Source organism: Lipophrys pholis, assembly GCF_963383615.2.
Source record: "Lipophrys pholis genome assembly, chromosome: 6".
NCBI lineage: Eukaryota > Metazoa > Chordata > Actinopteri > Blenniiformes > Blenniidae > Lipophrys > Lipophrys pholis.
Genome location: NC_137629.1, coordinates 18,725,659 through 18,743,946, shown reverse-complemented (window position 1 = coordinate 18,743,946; position 18,288 = coordinate 18,725,659). Strand labels below are relative to the sequence as shown.

The 18,288-nt window shown below is 44.3% G+C and overlaps 2 protein-coding genes across 2 annotated transcripts; one reads left to right on the top strand and one right to left on the bottom strand.

Annotated features, from left to right (window-relative positions):
* Positions 1 to 3,235: 3,235 nt before the first annotated feature.
* Positions 3,236 to 9,862, bottom strand: tent5d (terminal nucleotidyltransferase 5D; the record flags this gene model as incomplete). The annotated part of the gene is made up of 4 exons (XM_080466168.1): positions 9,356 to 9,862; positions 6,735 to 7,049; positions 4,508 to 6,574; positions 3,236 to 3,850 (listed from the first exon to the last, which is right to left on the bottom strand). The coding sequence occupies exons 2-4, from the start codon at positions 7,038 to 7,040 to the stop codon at positions 3,236 to 3,238; spliced, it is 2,988 nt and encodes a 995-aa protein (XP_080322294.1). The 5' UTR covers positions 7,041 to 7,049; positions 9,356 to 9,862.
* Positions 9,863 to 12,103: 2,241 nt separating this feature from the next.
* LOC308110645 (charged multivesicular body protein 1b-like) lies at positions 12,104 to 16,838 on the top strand (the record flags this gene model as incomplete). The annotated part of the gene is made up of 8 exons (XM_080465066.1): positions 12,104 to 12,188; positions 12,496 to 12,593; positions 13,322 to 13,468; positions 15,456 to 15,524; positions 15,595 to 15,702; positions 15,798 to 15,841; positions 16,009 to 16,081; positions 16,791 to 16,838. The coding sequence occupies exons 1-8, from the start codon at positions 12,173 to 12,175 to the stop codon at positions 16,836 to 16,838; spliced, it is 603 nt and encodes a 200-aa protein (XP_080321192.1). The 5' UTR covers positions 12,104 to 12,172.
* Positions 16,839 to 18,288: the final 1,450 nt, after the last annotated feature.

The window sequence follows — 18,288 nt, the reverse complement described above, 5'->3', positions numbered from 1 at the left end:
AGAGAAACTCATCTGTGGGATACAAGCAATTCAATTACACATGTTTCATCCTTATGTCTATTTCAATCCAGGGAAATATAAAGATGTTAAACAAACAAACAAAAATCAGTCAAACCTGTGTGATTATAAAATGATTTTTGAGTCGAATCGTGTATCAGAGAGTTGCAATGAGAGGAAAGCAGATGTGTGGGTGATGTTCTCTTTTTGTCTCAGTGAGTTTGAAAATGTTTGTTGAGGGTGGACGGGTGGGCAGGCCATTAGGAAAATTGATGTGCACGCAGTGTGTGTGTGTGGTGTGTGTGTGTGTGTGTGTGTGTGTGTGTGTGTGTGTGTGTGTGTGTGTGTGTGTGTGTGTGTGTGTGTGTGTGTGTGTGTGTGTCTGTGTGTGTGTGTCTGTGTGTGTGTGTGTGTGTGCTCTGCTCTGACATCACTGCTGCCGTCACTGCAGCCACCTCACAGTGACTCCCTTGTGACTGAAGGCCCTGACAACCTCCCACGCTCTCCCCATCAACTCCCCTGCTCCCACTCCTCCCGCCTGGCTTTAACCATAACCCCCCCCCCCCCCCCACACCTCTTCCTCCCCCCACCTTGTCCTCCAGCTCACGCACTTCTTCTCTGTCCTCCTCTTTCTGTCTCCTCCTAAACTCTATTTTCTCCTTCATCCATCTCCCCGTCCATTCTCTTTTTCTCTCCATTGCACCCACACCCATTTCTTCTCTCTCTCCATCTCTTTTTGCTTGTTTTCATCCTTCTCTCTCACTCCCCCTCATTCGGTGTGTGGGTCTTCCCTGTCTTCCGTCATGCTCTCTGCGCCCACAGTACTCCCTGTCTGTGTCTCTATGGAAACCCTGAGTGGACAAGAGTGGCTTAGAGGTCTGTAAGACACTGATACAGACCCTATTAGATCACATGCTCTCTTTCTTTCCCAGAGGCGCGTGCATGCATGCGAGTGCACATCAGTGCAAGCCCATACAGTGTGTAAATAGATTGTGTGTGTGAGCATGGTAATGCGCACCTCCTCTGTATCGAAAGAGACCACATCTCTCTCAGCGCCTCTGACCTGATCAGTGGTGTGAAGTGGGAGTAAGAATGGAGGCAATGAAGGAGTAAGGATGGAGTCCTATTGTTTCATGATGCTGCGGTTTTCCTCAATTACTTGGAGAAAAAAGGGACCAACTGATGCCGTTCCAGCTCGTATGTTCCCATCTGAAGCACACACACACATGCACACATGTACTCTGCTCCCCTCTTCTCCCTTCTCCCCCTTCAGGCTCACACCTCACCAACCATATTCTCCTCACATTTACACATTGTTGCGCCTACTGTTTTGCGTAGCCCGTGCGTCATCTGGGTCGAAACACATCTGAAGGACAGGTGATTTGCGATAAGAGGCCTCACACAGACTGGATTTCACAGTGTTGGCCCGCTCTCCTCGGCACCATCATGGTATGACGGTCATGCTTAAGTGGATCACTGCAGGTGGCAATCATAGGTAAGATATGTAAGCTGTAAAACAGGTTGTTGGTTTTTTTTGTGGGGAGGTGGCGGGGGGGGATGCAGGAAGAAGGGGTAAATGGAACAACCGATTTCCTTCTGGAATTCTTTTCTTTTTACAGTCAAGGTTTATCTGCTACAAACGGAGAAAATCAGCCTCTGTCACAACCACAGGTTTGTTGAGTTTCCTCTTTATTTTATCAAAACATACATGAATAAACTACAACAAAGGACTACATTAAAGAAGACATCAAAATGGGCAGCAATAACAGGGGTCAATAATTGAACACACAACCCAACCCAGGCCCAGGCCCACCCCATTAAACATCCCCAGTGCAGTGAGATAAAGACATGCCAATGATGTCTCACATTTAGGCACTTAATTTCCTTCCTGAACCATCTTTGGTCATAGTTGCTGTTGCACGGCGGCTTTAAACGTAGGTTAAAACAGGTTTGAGGTGGATCGGAACTCTTTCCATGTTGGTTCTAGTGTGAATCGGTGGAAGCTGATTCACGACGAGAGGAGTCATATGATTTTGAATGTTATCCCTTCGGTTTTGACAGATCATCATCTGCCTCGTTGGGAGATGACCCAAAGATGGTTATAACCTGACCACCATGAAGTAAACTTTAGCATTAAATCGACACTATATATTACGATACTTCACATGAAGGACTCCACGAGGGAAAGGAATCAAGCAGTACATCTTAACACAATTTGCCTGAAAACAATGCAGTGTATTTACACACAAGATGCTGTAATCAATACTCTGTACAGTCTATTCCAAAGGCATTGTAGTTGGCATTGTTTGTAGGAACTAACCAGTCTATTTACCACTGAGAATTCTCTTGGAAAGTCTTGCAAAAATAGATCAATTTTTTAATAAATTAAAAGCCTTTGCTTTGACTTAAGGATGTGATCTATTTAGCTACACATGCATTGTTTAACTTGTGTGCGTACAGTATTACACGCATACTTGCGCGGAGGTTCTTGTATGTGTGTATATGTGTTTTGCATGCGTGTGTTTTGATGAACATACTGTACACATGACTAACCTTGCCTTATTTTTTTTTGAAATACACTCCCTTCAGTAAAGAAACAACAAAGATACATTGAACTGTTTAAGAAGCATAGTAATCACACAGTATTTGGCAGTGAGGGAACAGTCCTAATTTATCCATGCACAATATCAACCACAGGCAAGGTCCACATTCTGAACAAACTCATTAAGAACAACACAGTAGGAACATGAAAACTGTGTACAAGAATTTAGGTACCTGGAAGAGTGTGTGTGTGTGTGTGTGTGTGTGTGTGTGTGTGTGTGTGTGTGTGTGTGTGTGTGTGTGTGTGTGTGTGTGTGTGTGTGTGTGTGTGTGTGTGTGTGTGTGTGTGTGTGTGTGTGTGTGTGTGTGTGAATGTCAATAGCACAGTCGGTTTCCCAGGGAGACCAAAGGCCTATGACTCATGCAGTGCATACAGCATTTTCTGGAATTTTAACAATATCGGAAGATCATTATTTTCCCACAAAGCCCAGATAATTACATATAATCATGTTAGACCCTTACGGAGTTCTCGGGGCGTTTACCGTAAAAACCCATTCAATCCCATCCACATGGGTCTATTATAGACCAAAGCATTTATCTCAGGATTAGATTTCCATTCCCCATCTCCTCTTTATGGTGAGCACCATATTCTTGCTCTAAGTGGGTGTTTTCTGTGAGTACATACTTCGTGCGTGATTTAGACTAGTCCAGTCTGTGGGTGCAAGTGTAAGGGGTAAGGTTGGTATAGCAGAGTGGATCCCCCTTGGGGTATGTAATAGCTGCAATAGCTGGGTTCTGCTAGGTAGGGGGCGCTGTGCTCAGCAAGGTAGGGGGCAGGCTGGTAGAAGCATGTCACATGGTCTGTGTTGGGTATGATGTTCTGCTCGCCTAGAACCTTCAGTGCTAACACCGTGATCATGTTCAGTGTTTGACGCCTCTCGTGTCCCATCAGACACACCGTGCTGTCATCCACCACACGACGCAGTGTCATCAAGTACTGGTACTTGCTTCGTTCCTCTCCAATGAAATGGTTCTTCAAGTAGGACAGGATCTTCCTCTGCTGCTCCTGCACATCAGGAAAATCTATGAAAAACCGAGAACACATGTAACGTTCTAGTGTTTTTATCTGAGTTTCGCTGGCTGGCCTGTAGTCTCTGACCAAGAGGTTGCTGTATTTCAACAAGCCACCGCCTCGAATCTCTTCAGGGTTTCTGGTAGCAATCAGGCGATAGCGCAGATGGTCCATGGCTGCCTCAAAGTCACCGTACATACTTTCTGCCAGGACCTCAACATCAGGAACTGAGTCAGATGCCTGAAAAGTGTCACACTTCCCAGACAGGTCAGATGTTACTTTAGGGGCCTCTTTGTTCTGAGGCACGGAGTTGGATGCTTCAACAACTTTTGGAGGGGCAGATTCCCCAGAGTCTCCAGACTCAGAGTTGGGCAGCACATGTGAGTTGGAGCTTGGGATTGTGATTGGAAAAGAGACAGGCTCAGCAACCGGAGGCAACGATGAGATATAATCGTGTTCCTTTTCATCCTCTAACTGTAAGAGAGAAACTGCCGTCTGTGCAGAGGGCTCTTTAATCTGTACATCGTTGTCTATGTTCAATATCAAAGGCTCCATGTCTGAAGATACCTGAGGTACAAGATCGTCTGACTCCACTGGGGGAGTGAGGCAGAGGAGGGGAGGACTGAGGCAGGGGGAAGGAGGGGTGAGACAGAGAGGAGGAGGGCTCAGGCTGAGCATAGGAGGAGTGAGGTAAGGAGGTGAACTGAGGCAAGATGATGTTGGGCTGAAACTTAGGGGTGGAGAGCTAAAACTGGTGGTGGGGCTGATGGTGTTCAACATTGGAGATGAAAGACAGTGAGATGGAGGGCTTAGACATTGGGGAGGGCTGAGGCTTTGGGGCGAAGGAGTAAAGCAAGGAGGGGAGAGACTGAGTATAGGAGGCGTGAGACAGGTTACAGGAGGGGTGACACACTGGGAGGAGCAGGGTGAACCAAGTTCGCTCTCTTGTGGAGTGCTGTTTATTTTTTTGGTCTGTTGGTCTGTTGTGTTTTCAGTTTCATTGCTGAGCTCAGCTACTGAGGTATGTACAGGTTCGGGAGTGTTTGAGCTGGGTTGGTCAGTGCATGAATCTACTGGGTCCCCTGAGTCAAGATCCCCTGATTGTTTGGATCCAGAGGCAGATTCTCTCAGGGAGGATTGACTTTTCTCATCAAAAAACACATCTGTGGTGGGTATGCCTTTCACGCTCTGGATACTCATTTCACACAACCCTTCTGTGGTTAGCTGAGAAGATGCTGGCTCTTGAGGTAAAGTAGATATCTGATCAACAGCAGGGGTGGAGATTATATTTGGGGCTGGATCAGGAGCTGAGGTAAAGTCAAGGTTTAATGAAAGGTTATCTGAAGGATTGTGTTCAAGCCCAGAATGTGTTTCAATTGGGAGACTGTCTGTCAGTGTAGTTGCAGGATAGAAACTGGCGGCTGTTGCATTTGGATCAAATGCTAACTCAGATTCAGGGCTGGGACAAGGATTTGGATCGAGACAGGGGTTGAGCTCACTTTCAGAGACTGGATCGGGGTTTGGACTTGAAGTAACCTTCCGGCACATCCTCCGAGGAGGCTTGGGAGAGGAATGTTTGAGCACCACCATATGGGACAGTCTGTCTGAGGCCTTACAAGAGGGAGAAGAGGAGGTCTTTTTGTCAGAAAGAAGGCTGGGTGGTGCGGGTAAAATATCCTGAGTATTTGGAGGGCTGACAGTGTCAAGTGTGTTTGGTATATTTTCTGAGTTATCCATATGTTGTGTGCTGTGAGTCTCCAGTGTGTTCTGTGTGTTGCTAAGTGTAAGTGAGGAAGAGGTGGAGCAAGAACAATCGACACCCAGTGTGTCTTCTACATGTTTTGTTTCCAATTCTGAAATCTCTTGTGTGATTTCGCTTGTGTGTGTGTCAGATGTAATTGATTCCTTAATTTCCTCACAAGGCTCTGTTTCAGCTTTACTTTCATGTGCTGACTGGGACTCGGACACTGCTTGTGAGGAAATGCTCGCGTCTGCAGCTGACACATGTTGAATTTCATCTTCCTCGTTGGTTTCCTGTTCCTCTCCTAAACAGAGAGATAGGTTTGTTTCATCAGATTGCTCTGCACTGTGAGAGTTTAGACACTCTTCCTGGGGTTTGTTTGAAGAGTCTGGCTCTGTGACTTGTCCCATCTGCAATGTGAGATCTTTCTGTTCATTGGAGGGTTTTGTATGGTCAGCCACTTCTTTCTCCATAGAGGTTTGCTTGTGGTTTGAATGTGCTGGTTGTTGGTTATCACCAGGCTTCATTTGCTCTGACTTCTTTGCTGAGCTCTTATTCTCATCCAAGAGCTCTGGCTCATGCCTGAGTTCAGTCTGATCTACTGGTTTAGACTTCTTCTTTGAGATAACTTTCAGAGATGTAGGGTCTGTCTCATTTAAGTGTTCGCTGTGCTGTGACACTTCTTTCATCTTTGCAGGTGATTCTTCTTTGTTGTTTTTCTCCAGGGTGGAGTGTTTTGTCTGATGTGAATGTTCATTTTGTTGTGAGATTTCTGTCTGAGACTCTTTTTCATGGACCTCATCTCTTTGTTGTGTCTGGCTGAAGTGAGCCCCGTCGTCGCTGGTTAAGTCTCTACCTGGACGGGAAATCTCTGTTCCTTTTACAGTGTCCTGACTCTTTGTGGTCTCCTCTTTGAGCTCAGCAGTGTTCATTTTGTGCTGTGAGTCCTGCTGCATGTAGGACTCTAAGAGACGATCCAGAATGATCTGGAATGAGTCCACACTGAACTCAAACTGTCGCCTCAGCACACTCACAAATTTGAGTTCCAGGTTTTTTCCGCTGTTGTTAGAGAGGGAGATGAGGCTCCAGCGGTCGTGCTCATTGAAGACTTTGACCATTTTCTGGACGTAGGCCTCTTTCATTGTGGCGCTGCTGATCCGCTCCCTGTTGACGCCGGCAGGCAGACAGTCCAACAGGCAGCTGAGCACCGACTCTTTGATCACCTGGGAGGACAATAGGTCAACGTCATGACTGCTCCAAATAATGAGCCGAATCTGCAAGTCATTTTATTGCTTTTATTCAGAGTATTGAATTATGGATAAAATCACAATAGTAATATCAATAAAAAAATATTTTTGTAAATTAAAACTACGGTACCCATACCTGGAATTCCTCCTGAGTGGGTAACTCAACTCCAAAGATGATGTCCAGGTCTTTGTAGCTCGTCCCGTTGTCTCGGACAAGAACGTGACTGGCTGTCGAGCCGTTCAGACGCACATCTCGAACCCTGATCCCTTGTCTCTGCAGCCTCTCCCGCACAGCAATGATGATGTCACGAGGACGCAGCTCCAGCGTGGGAAAGTTCCCTCGGCCGTGGATGGGAACCACGTCCGAAAGCACCTGATGGAGTACCTCCACCTGCTCTGTGTTCAGGCTGTGAAACCGTTGACTGGATTTTCTCTCAGACATACTGTTGACCTGCGGGGAGGGAATGAGAACACTGACAGTTTATTACTGTTGCCCAACAAAACCAGCTGTGTGTTTAACTCTCTTGCTTTCCCTAACACACACACACACACACACACACACACACACACACACACACACACACACACACACACACACACACACACACACACACACACACACACACACACACACACACACACACACACACACACACACACACACACACACACATACAATCCCTGCCAGTCCGCAGGTCACAGCTTGGCTGACAGCTTTTCCACAATGCTAATGTAACTGCTGTGTTGACAAGCTGACACATGGATAACGCCACATAAATGTGCTCTGCATAAATATTCAGTCTGTGCTCAAGTTATGAGGAAGTGTTTGATTGGAGTGAGAAGTTATGTTTGAAATATAATACAGTTTAAATCATGCAAGACCCACACCACAATCTCACTGCAGACTTCCTCAGAAGCAGGTTCCAGTTTTTAAAGACATTACAGACAACAATAAAATCTTAATTTTACAATACTAATAACAACACTCATTTTACTAATAATCACAATATTAATAATGCATGTAAACAGTGACAAAACCTTTGTTTGTTGAATGTTTCCAGCAGAGGAGCAAGGGTTAAGCTGAATGAGTCATCACCAGAAGACTGCATTAATCACACCAACGTCACTAATTAAAGACACACATCTGTTTTTGTATCCGTGTGTGTGGCACATGATGTGTGTACAACTACAAACAATGTCCCTTTCACACATTCAAACTTTTATGCAACACCTCCTGAAAATGGAGCATAAGTAAGAACTAAGTGGATTTTAATATCGACCAATTATTTGCTATCTGTTTGGCTATCCACATATGTAACGCTCCTGGCTGTTACTGCATTCAGGCTCCCTCAGTCAGTCTGTACAAACTGGAATTACTCTTCAATAAGCCACATAACATTTCCCTAACCGAGTAAGTCAGGGGAGTCTCTGTAATGTGATTGAGTGTGTGACTGTGGGCGTCTGACAAAGTGTTTTTCAGGAGTGAGTGCTTGTTTTTGAGTGTGCAATTGTGGTTCATGGCAACCCATTATGATCTATTGTTTGCTTTAATCAATAGCTGTCACTCAGTACTACGGCTGAATGCTGCTGATTGCTATGATTTGCCAATACTAGCAGGCAAAACGCTGGGATCCTAATGAGCAGTAATGGGGTGCTTTCTGGTGTCATTTTGTCAGACATCAGATGGGGCTGAAGTTGGAAACAACCACCGAGACGCTATTAGGAGGAGTGTTTAGAGATGTTCTAATCCATGCTATGTGCATATCAACAAACAGTGAAAGAGCACTTTACTCAACAGCATACTTAACCCAACCAGACTCCCCACATTGTGCATGCACTCCAAAAGTGTGGGCATGCTTACAAGAGTTGAATCTGAGCACAGTCTGCTGAAGATTTGCCTGTGCCACAATTTAACAAGGTAGACTCCAAGATGCAGAAAAGAATCACTCATCCAGATGTGACAAAGACAGTCCCAGATGTGGACACTGACCAGATGCACAATAAAACAATGTGTTCAGGAGGGAAGCAGACACAGAGAGGGACTGCGGGACTGTTTTTCCAGCTGCCCCCTGTATTCCACCCCTCCCCTTTCACACTCTTCTGCAAACTTGCAGCCTGAGTGACTCATCCAGGCGTATCGGCTCAGCTCGCACATAATCTATGGCCACTAAAAACCCAGCAGATCTGTGGCTCTCGCTTTCACCGGTCTACATGTGAGGCAAACAATAACAATAGCACTCCATAAACTTGCTGCCTCTGCTATGTAATCTTCAAAGTGGCACAGAGGAGAACAAACAATTCTGCCTGAGCAGCTCTTTGTGTTACTGACTCAGTTTTTTTTCCTTTTAATTATTCATTGTCCTTGAGAGAATATTTATTCTATTATTCCCTATATTGTTATATTGAACATTTATGCACGCATGAACACTTTAATAGAGGCGGTGTGCTAATACATAATTCTACGGAGGATGTTTTTGTGTGCTTAAATTCTGATTGAACCATTTTAAAAGCCACTTCTTAAGTTTTATTTTAATCTACATCTACAACAACTAAAATCAAATGAAAGCAATAGAGCATCAGTTTACTGTTAGATTTGATCATTTATATGCATTTTTTTTTTTTTTTACATTCAGTCATTAAGTAGAACTCACAGGAAAAACACCTGCTGAGTTCAGTCTGATCAAATACGTCAGGTGAAGGAAACTCGCCACAATGAGACGCATGAAAGCAGAAAGTTCACACTGGATTCTCTCTTACCTGTTGCTGTGGCGTTTGGCGGAGCGTTTGGCTCCGGTCTCCTCCGCGGAATCAAACCTCGGTTCCCGCTGAGCCTCGGGTCCGGACAATTCGCTGTACGTGAGGTTCTGTGTCACCTCCCCGGTCAGTGTCGGTGCTGCTGCTGGGTCGGCTCCGTCCCCGGTCAGGCGTGCGATGCTCGAGCCTGTGCGCGAGTTCATTCGGGTGCTGTCCGGGAGGCGCGTGGTGCTGAAATGAAGAATGAAACGAGTCCTCGCGCTCCTGTTTTCTTCTCCGGCCGCCCGGAGCGTAACGCAGTTTCCATGGCGACCTGCCGTCATTCACTTATGACTGGGGAGTGTGCGCTCGTGCATGCGTGCGACTACATGTGTGTGCAAGCGATCCTTGCTTACGACGGAGAAAATAGGGCGTTAACAAGTGGAAAAGAAAGTTTAAAACGAGCCCATCGTGAGATATGAGGAGGGTTACCATCACCTGACCGCATTTTGTGTTCCTGCTCGAGCGAGTATGAGTGGGAGTTCAACTTCAGCTGCGTCACCTCAACTTAAAGGTGACAGGATGCTTTTTTTTTTCCAGGAGCCATTGCAGTATCGGTGTCATAAAATGTTAGTGACATGCTTTTCTGCCAGTATAACAAAGGATACATCTTTGCAGCATCATTTCGCACTCCTATAAGGGACGCTCTTGAGGTTGACTCATTTGAGTAAATATCTCCTTAAATGCAAATTAGCAAACTCCCTCCTCCATGCAAGTAAAGCGTTGCCATCACCATGGAAACCAGCATGAAACATTATAGCTATGGGACAACAAACCCTACAACCTCTGGCCACCTGAAGCCCTACATGTTTGGCGCAGACCGTCACACACAAATAGCTTATCACATAGAAATGGAAAGCTTTTACTAAGTGGCGGACTGCTTCCTTGACTTATGTCAGTACAATACATAACATGCTTCAACATTTCATCTCAGTTCATTTGCAGTGCCAACTGTCCACCAGACACTATAGGCTGTAACTGTGGGCATTTTAATGTGGTGTATTCATTTTGCTGATTAGCAAACGCCACAATGCAAACAGAACGCAAAAGACTGGTAGATGGAAAAAAAGAAATACTCTGAAGCCCATTAACTCTAACATAAGGATACCTACAACGTGTAGGTTTCTGATAAACATGTTCTGGACATTACTATGGCTACCATACATTTCTGTCCTTACAATGACACAATAAGCAAAAGCAATAAACAACATGAGAATGCATCATCTGTGCTTTGTCAAACACCTGGCACTGCATCTGTACTGAGGTGAAGTCTTGATGTCCGCAATAGTTGTGAGTATAGTTAGTTCCAGTCCAATGCTAAATGATGAGCACATTCATAGAAGCTTTTGCTTTTAGTTGATGAGCTAGAAAACAAAATTAATCCATTTTATTCTTTGCATACGACAAGCTGTGAGCAGTACAATGGCTTAAGACCTGGTGACTTTTAGTTACAATTCACTTATGGACAATCAAGAGGGATGTATATAAAGCCAGTTAGGGAAGTTTTCTGGACATTGGGTTTGCTAGACAGAGTGGAGGTTTTCTTATATTCTTAAAGTTTAAAAGTGAAGAGGACACCATCATATTATACATGTATAATATGCCTAAAAGGAAATTTCCATAATATGCCTCATTAAAATTGTACCTTGCTTTCAAAGAAGTCAATTAGGAGCGTTTTGGGGCACATTTTTGTCTGTGCACTTTATTCTCATAATTATATCTAATGCTGTGTTCATGTTAAGTGTCAGCAGATACAGTATGAGTCATCCATGCTGCTCCCTCCCCCTGACCCATCCGTTAATCCCCTCTTCCACCAACCCACGGATGGCCGCTGCACGCACTGGAGCCTTTCTTCTCTCTGGACAGCCGATGATCCTTTTATCCCCTCTTTTTTTCATGCAGCAATTTCGGTTCCACCTTTCCTGCAGCCACCACCCCCTCAGCAACAAATAAACAAACAAAATGCCCCCAGTGAGTGTCCCCGTCTGGACTTGCACCCTCCCTTCCTCACTGCTGGTTACAGATGTTACACAACTGGTTAAAGCATCACAACAAACAAAAGTGCGAGAGAGGGGTGGGGGTGGGGTGGGGGTGGGGGGGGGGGGCATGAATGAACGCGTTAAAGCAAACAGAGTGGCTTTGTGGAAAAGGTCAATTTACTCCCTCACGCACACAACACACACTGAGAAAAACAACAACACACCCATGACGTCACTGGACGCGCACCACAGCCCACCAAACGCCGGGTACAAACTATTTATAGCCCGGATGGAAGTTGTCTGATGTGGACACGCGTGCCTGTCCACTTCTCCAACGGCGGTGACGTAGGAGGCGCGGACACGCCGGGATGAATCGTGACCGTGCGTGATGACGGCTGTGAAAGGTGGCCTGCGATTGTAATCAAAGATCGAGTTAGAACCAAAGATGATTCGGGCACCGTGGCAGTCCCGTCGTCTTGATTTAGCCTGTTGGCAAACAAAGATGAGAAAACAAACTAAATCCATGAATCAGTATCTAATAATCACATTTATAAAAAAAAAAATCATTATAAAATATAGACGAAGAAGGATAAAAGAATACAAAAAATAGAGAGATTTCATTTACTTTCGCCGAAGCTTGACAAACGCGGAAGTACATCCGGGGTGAACCTCTCGCCTCGGCGGAAAGCGGCTCTGTGACCAAAACAAACGTCTCTGGCAGAGAAAGCGGTTTGTGGGATGCTGTTTTCTGTCTGTTTATTACCTTCCTGAGTATTATTCCAAGTAAAAAAACCGCTTCGTCATGTCGAAAATGGAGAGTATCCTTTCCTATGTGCTCCACAGATGTAATAGCTTGGCAGCATTTCAGCTGGTTATTATTATTATTATTATTATTATTGGAGGAGAACTAGCTAAACCTCAACGATGTCAAACAACTCCTGCAACCTTTATTCAGAGATAATAATAAATGTCACTGTGGTTTATTTATGTTAAATCAGTTGGCTTGCACTCAAAACGCTTGAATTAGCTATATGTGTTATAGATGCATTAATAAATGCTGGCTCTGTATATTTCAGTTTGACTGTTCTGTTACACACACAAGCTCTTCCTGAACCAGCCTGTCAGAGCATCTGTTCAACCTGAAGTTTGCAACCAAGGAGCTTCAGCGCAACTCCAAGAAATGTGACAAAGAGGAGAGGGCAGAGAAAGGCAAAGTCAAGCAGGTTGTCTCCTTAAATTAAATCAGCATTTCATATCAGTTTGGATGTAGAAGCCCCATCCCCAATTAAAATGGAACTGCATTCTCACAAGGCTTTTGCTGTCTGCAGGCAGTTCTTTTCATAACTCTAATATTGCAAGGTGGAGCAGTGGTTCAAATACCAGGAGGCCAATCTGTGTGGCGTTTGCATGTTCTCGCCATGTGTGTATGGTTTCATCAAGGACTAAAAACATGCATGTGTGGTTTATTGGTGACCCTAAACTGCCCCTGGGTGAGTTTGTGTGGTTGTCTGACTCTGTGTCTTTGTCCTGTGATTGACTGGCGACCTGTCCAGGTCTATCCTGTCCTCACCCATTGTTAGTTGGGATTGGCTCCAGCACAGGAGAGAGCGAAATGGAAGATGGATGGATTTCAATTTGAAATCAAGTCTTTATTTATAGCCTGCAATGTATGTTATTGTGCTACATAAGGCTTTGCAATGCTCTTAACGATAAAAAACTATTTATTCTGTTGTCATTGTTTCTTCATTTCCATCATGATTCCCTCTCATCTGGTGCAAAGGGATCCGCTGAAATATTATAAATGAAAAAATCATAAGGAAATCCCCCAACCCTAAGATTTCCTTTGTTGTCGCACCTTGTTCAAGCAGCCCCCAGGGTGTGTCCTCCTCACACTTTAAAAGCTCCTGTCGAGCCATAATCACAGCAGATTTATTGTTCATTTCATTCTCAGGCTATCCAGAAGGGTAACATGGAGGCAGCAAGGATCCACGCAGAGAACGCCATCCGTCAGAAGCACCAGTCTATTAACTTCCTGAGGATGAGCGCCCGTGTGGATGCTGTGGCGTCCAGGGTGCAGACTGCTGTCACGATGAACCAGGTCAGGGATGACAATCATAATCTCAGTGTCTTGCACAGCAGGTAAAGAGTGACAAGTAAAATAAGAGAAGATACACAGTATTTTTCCTACCATGGCGTAATTTGCATCATTACAGCAGCAGAAAAGGAGACAGAAAGACACATACAGTATGGTGTAGGTGAAAAGAACAATAATAATATAAAGAGTGTATGAGTGAAGGAGCTCCACAGCTTTATCATGGTGTCCTGCAAGTAGCGAGAATCATTCTCAAACACGTATGACAACTTGGGCGTCATTCTCCCCCCTAAAACCACCAGGTTGTCCATGAAGCGTCCTTTGTCTCCATCCTAAATCTGGATAAATGTAATCCAAAACCCACATTGTTAGAAGAAGGTGCATGTTCTGTCTTGGAGAAATCAGAAAACATCATCATCACAGAGCTCCAAGGTCTGTCCAAATGATGAAGAGCGGGAGGCAGATGATGGGATGCTTTTCATCAATATACTGCGATACTGGTTGAGACACCACTTTCTTTGTTCTGCCAGGCACAATTACACATAATGTGAAGTTAAGGCTCTTTCTGTATGTAATTGCAGTATTGCTTTTTCTAATGGTGAAATGTACTCTGCTGTTTCCTCTGCCACCACCAGTGCATTGCTTTGGCTCTACCTGCTACGAACTGAATACATACCTCGGATATTTTGTTTTGTATTTAGAACAAAAACTAGCAACAAGTGCCTCTTTCAAGTGAAATATGTATAATTTACTCCTTGCATGTAGTTATAGTGGCTCATGGAGACGTTGTATAGCTGTATCACTCTTTCTCACTGACGTTTCAATTACTGGAAATGACACTATATAGATAAGATAAATCTTTATTGTCACTGTGCAGTCACTCTTTTGTATGATAGTACAACATAATTTGTACATCATTCACAATGGTGGTTAAAATAAAGACATGCAATTGTCAAAGAGGAGCATACAGTACATACGATTTAACTTTAACTGTACAGACACTAATTACATGAGAATTCTTTACTACTTACCCAGAATAGAAAAATATGATCAAATGTTTATGAGTTAAAGGAGTGAAATACTCAGTAATGTTGAAATTGTAAAGAAAAAAAAGCATTTTGCAGAGAAACCTTTTGTGTTTTCAGAAACAAAATAACACCTTTTATTTATTTTTTTTGCTGCCATCCTAAAATTAGCGTTTGAGTAACTTTTGTACAAAAACGTGAGGTTGTGTTGTTGTATATCTGTATGGTCACGACGGAATCAAGTTTGTTTTTCTGGTGCCAAGTAAAGTTGAAATGTCGCACCTGCCATGATAAATATCACATCTTATTTTAGACATGGATATACTTAGCATATAATTTAGACTGCATGTAGCTTTTGGCGTGCATATGCTGGAAAGTGCCTCTTATTTCATAAGGTAAAGAGGTACAAAGAAGGAGCCACTTAGAAGTCGTCTAAAAAGGCGAGCAGACATGCAAACAAAAAGCCACCAATTATGTAATGTCATTAGATGTGCTTCAGACTTGATGCCATTAGCTGCGCACTCTTTTGAGGGTGACATCTTCTTTTAAAGTGCTTTAATCCTCATTTGCTCCAGGAAAAGCACCATTTCATAGAATAGTCCTTGATAGCGTGTCGAAACTGTGGGAGAGAGTGAGGTTGTGTTGCCTAGCACCTCTCTGTGTGTTACCGGCAGTCTCATGAAACATTAACACTCCGGCATTAATAATAAAGCCATTTGTTTAACTAATGGTAGGTCGGTTTTGACAAGATTAATCCTTAAACAGCCTCTTCCTTGAACTGCTTGGGATGCCTCATGGAAGCATCTACTTAAGTATAAAAATGTTAAAGTGACACCTAGTGGAAAAGTGAGGGTACTACATGCCAGGCTTTTGACAGTCACCGGCCATTTCAGTGGTTCCTGCTTTATGAGATCAGAACAGGAAAAAAATAAGAGATACTTTCTTTTATGTCTTTCTTTTTTCCACAGGTGTCTAAATCTATGTCGGGAGTGGTGAAGTCCATGGATGCCACGCTGAAAAGCATGAACCTGGAGAAGGCAAGGGGATCACATGAAGCCGCATAAATGAAATGTGTGTATATCTTACTGCCTTGATCTCTCTGCACAGATCTCGGCGCTGATGGACAAGTTTGAAAACCAGTTTGAGACGCTTGACGTGCAGACGGCTCAGATGGAGGACACGATGAGCAGCACCACCACTCTGACGACACCTCAGGTCTGCCTATGATGCTGCAGCTCATTCTGCTGCCTGTGTAATAACAATTCAAGTCTTTTGTACCACTGAATGTTTCTCAATGCCTGTGTGCTTAGAGTGAAGTGGATAGTCTGCTCCATGAGATGGCTGATGAAGCAGGGTGAGAGCGCTAAACACTCATGGTGACAGTACACTAAGCACTCATAAATGATCCTGAAGCTGTTTTGCTGTGCCAGGATCCTGCGTTGTCGTCACCGTCCTTTTAGACTCCAGCAGAAACTCTGATTAAAATGTTCCCGTCTTTGTTATCCTCCTCATTATATTCAGGTTGGATCTGAACCTGGAGCTTCCTCCAGGCCAGACTTCCTCACTGGCTTCATCTGTGGCGTCGACAGAGCAGGTAAGACGTTCACTCCTGGGAGTCAGGAGTGGCTCCTTCAACCCACTCAGATCAGTTGTGGATTATTCCCACTGACTGTTGGGATTCAGTCAGACTAACTAAGGTTTGTTTCCTATATGGATAATACTTTTACTAAAACCCTGGTTTCTGAACCCTTTGCCCGTTTGTTAAATTTTGTTTTCTTGAGATGTTAGATTTGCACCTTGCAGAGAGAGACAGAGAATCTCACACACACTCAGGCCTATAGGCACTTTTAAAATCACAAATTAACCTAAAATCCATGTTTTTGGATTGTGGAAGGAAACTGGAGTTAACCCATGCGTCTACAAGGAGAGCGTGCAAACTGTTCAGAAGGCACCACAAGTTCAGACTTAAACTCGAGATATTCTCCCTGTGTGAGGCCAGAGCGCTTACCACTGTTCCACTAAACTAATAGAATTGAATGTGACGTCCAACTTCAGACACTGACTCATCCCGGAAGGATCTTCCAGCATTCTCACATCCGATTTTTAATAATCTCAATATAAAAGCAAGAGATCTTTCACAATGTTTCACTTTTACTCCTCACATTTTTACATTACAACGTCTTTCAATGTGGATATTTTGAGATGTTTCCTAGATCGGTGAGACAAAATACTTTGCGAGCTTCATTCCGAGTTCCTCGTGTGACGCTTCCCTCACTGATGTGTCTTTTCTGTGTCGTCCGCAGGATGAGCTTTCTCAGCGTCTGTCCAGGCTGCGAGGCCAGGTGTCTTAATGCCGCACGGAGGGAAAGGAGAGTGGAGCGGCGAAAGGAAGGAGCCATAGGGAGGGAAAAGAGTGAGAGCAAAAAAAATTATGGATCAATAAAAAATAAACATAAAAACAACAACAACAAAACAGCAATGTGCCTGCAAGCTTTGTGCCCTGTGCTGTGTTCTCGACTTAAAGAGAAATACCAGAGACGCTCGCTTCCCGAGATGGAGGAGATGTTTACAGTGCTGCTTCCAGCCGCATCCCTTCATTCTCATCCTTTTCTTTTGCACTCACACCGAACTTGTTTATATTCCTGTTTACTCGCTCAGCAACCCTTGCACTGCTGTGTTTGATTTAGATGCTCACAGATGATGACTTTTTCTTTGCAGTGTTTCTAGAAATGTATTGTGTACAGCTATTAATGACCTCATTAAGAACAAATTATGCACTATGTAAAATGCAGAGCTATTTATTTATATATTTATATATTGATTTATTTATCTGTGCATTGACTGGCCAAGTGAACGGCACTAATTGAAGGCTGTTAATGTAAAGGTTTTTTGCAGCATGAGTGCAGATGCTCTGAGTCTTCTGGTATCCCGAACTTACCGTTTGTGTTTCGCTTCCACTCGTGCCTGATTGGTTGTCAAAGATATATTTGATTTGTTTTTACTAAACAAGCACTTCCCTTGTATTAATGTAGCTTCAACCATCCTGGAGTCTTCCTCTACACTTACACACACACAACTGAAAAGTGATTAAAAGTTCTTGACACACCTCAAAGAGGGTCTTTTTGTTTGTGGACTGTTGGATTATTAATATTTTCTTGTGTGCTGTGCCTATCTGTCAGGATTTTGACATATTTTGTGTTGCGACGTCTAGAATTTTGTGTGCATAATGTAACAGTTTTTATATTTGTGTTGCCACTAAACATAAGGTACAGTACATGGATATCCCCTCTCTCTCTCTCTCTCTCTCTCTCTCTCTCTCTCTCTCTCTCTCTCTCTCTCTCTCTCTCTCTCCTCCAACAGGGAACAGATGAGAGGTCAAAGGTGTCACCTGTAGAGGAAGCGGCCTTCTGCCGCTCGCATGCCAGCGGCTCATTACACACATACAGAGTTCACAGTATCGGAGGTGGGAGGAGGAGGAGGAAGAGGAGGAGGAGGAGGAGGAGGAGGGGGGGGGGGGGGGGGGGGGGGGGGGGGGGTCTCAGCTGGGAGCCATTACAGGTGCCATCCGAGCACACACGTGCAAATCTCTGCGTGAACACGGTCCGTAGCTGGTGGGAGTTCTCTGGAGTGACACTCCTCCACCTCTGACCCTTTTTGTGTCCCTCCTAATCATCATCAGCGCACACTTAAACCACATCCACAATCATCATCAGTGCCCCGAGACTGACACAAGTCTCTATTTTTCCTATTACCAGATACTTTGATGAGTGAGATGTCTGCGGTGTGTTTGAGCACGCACGC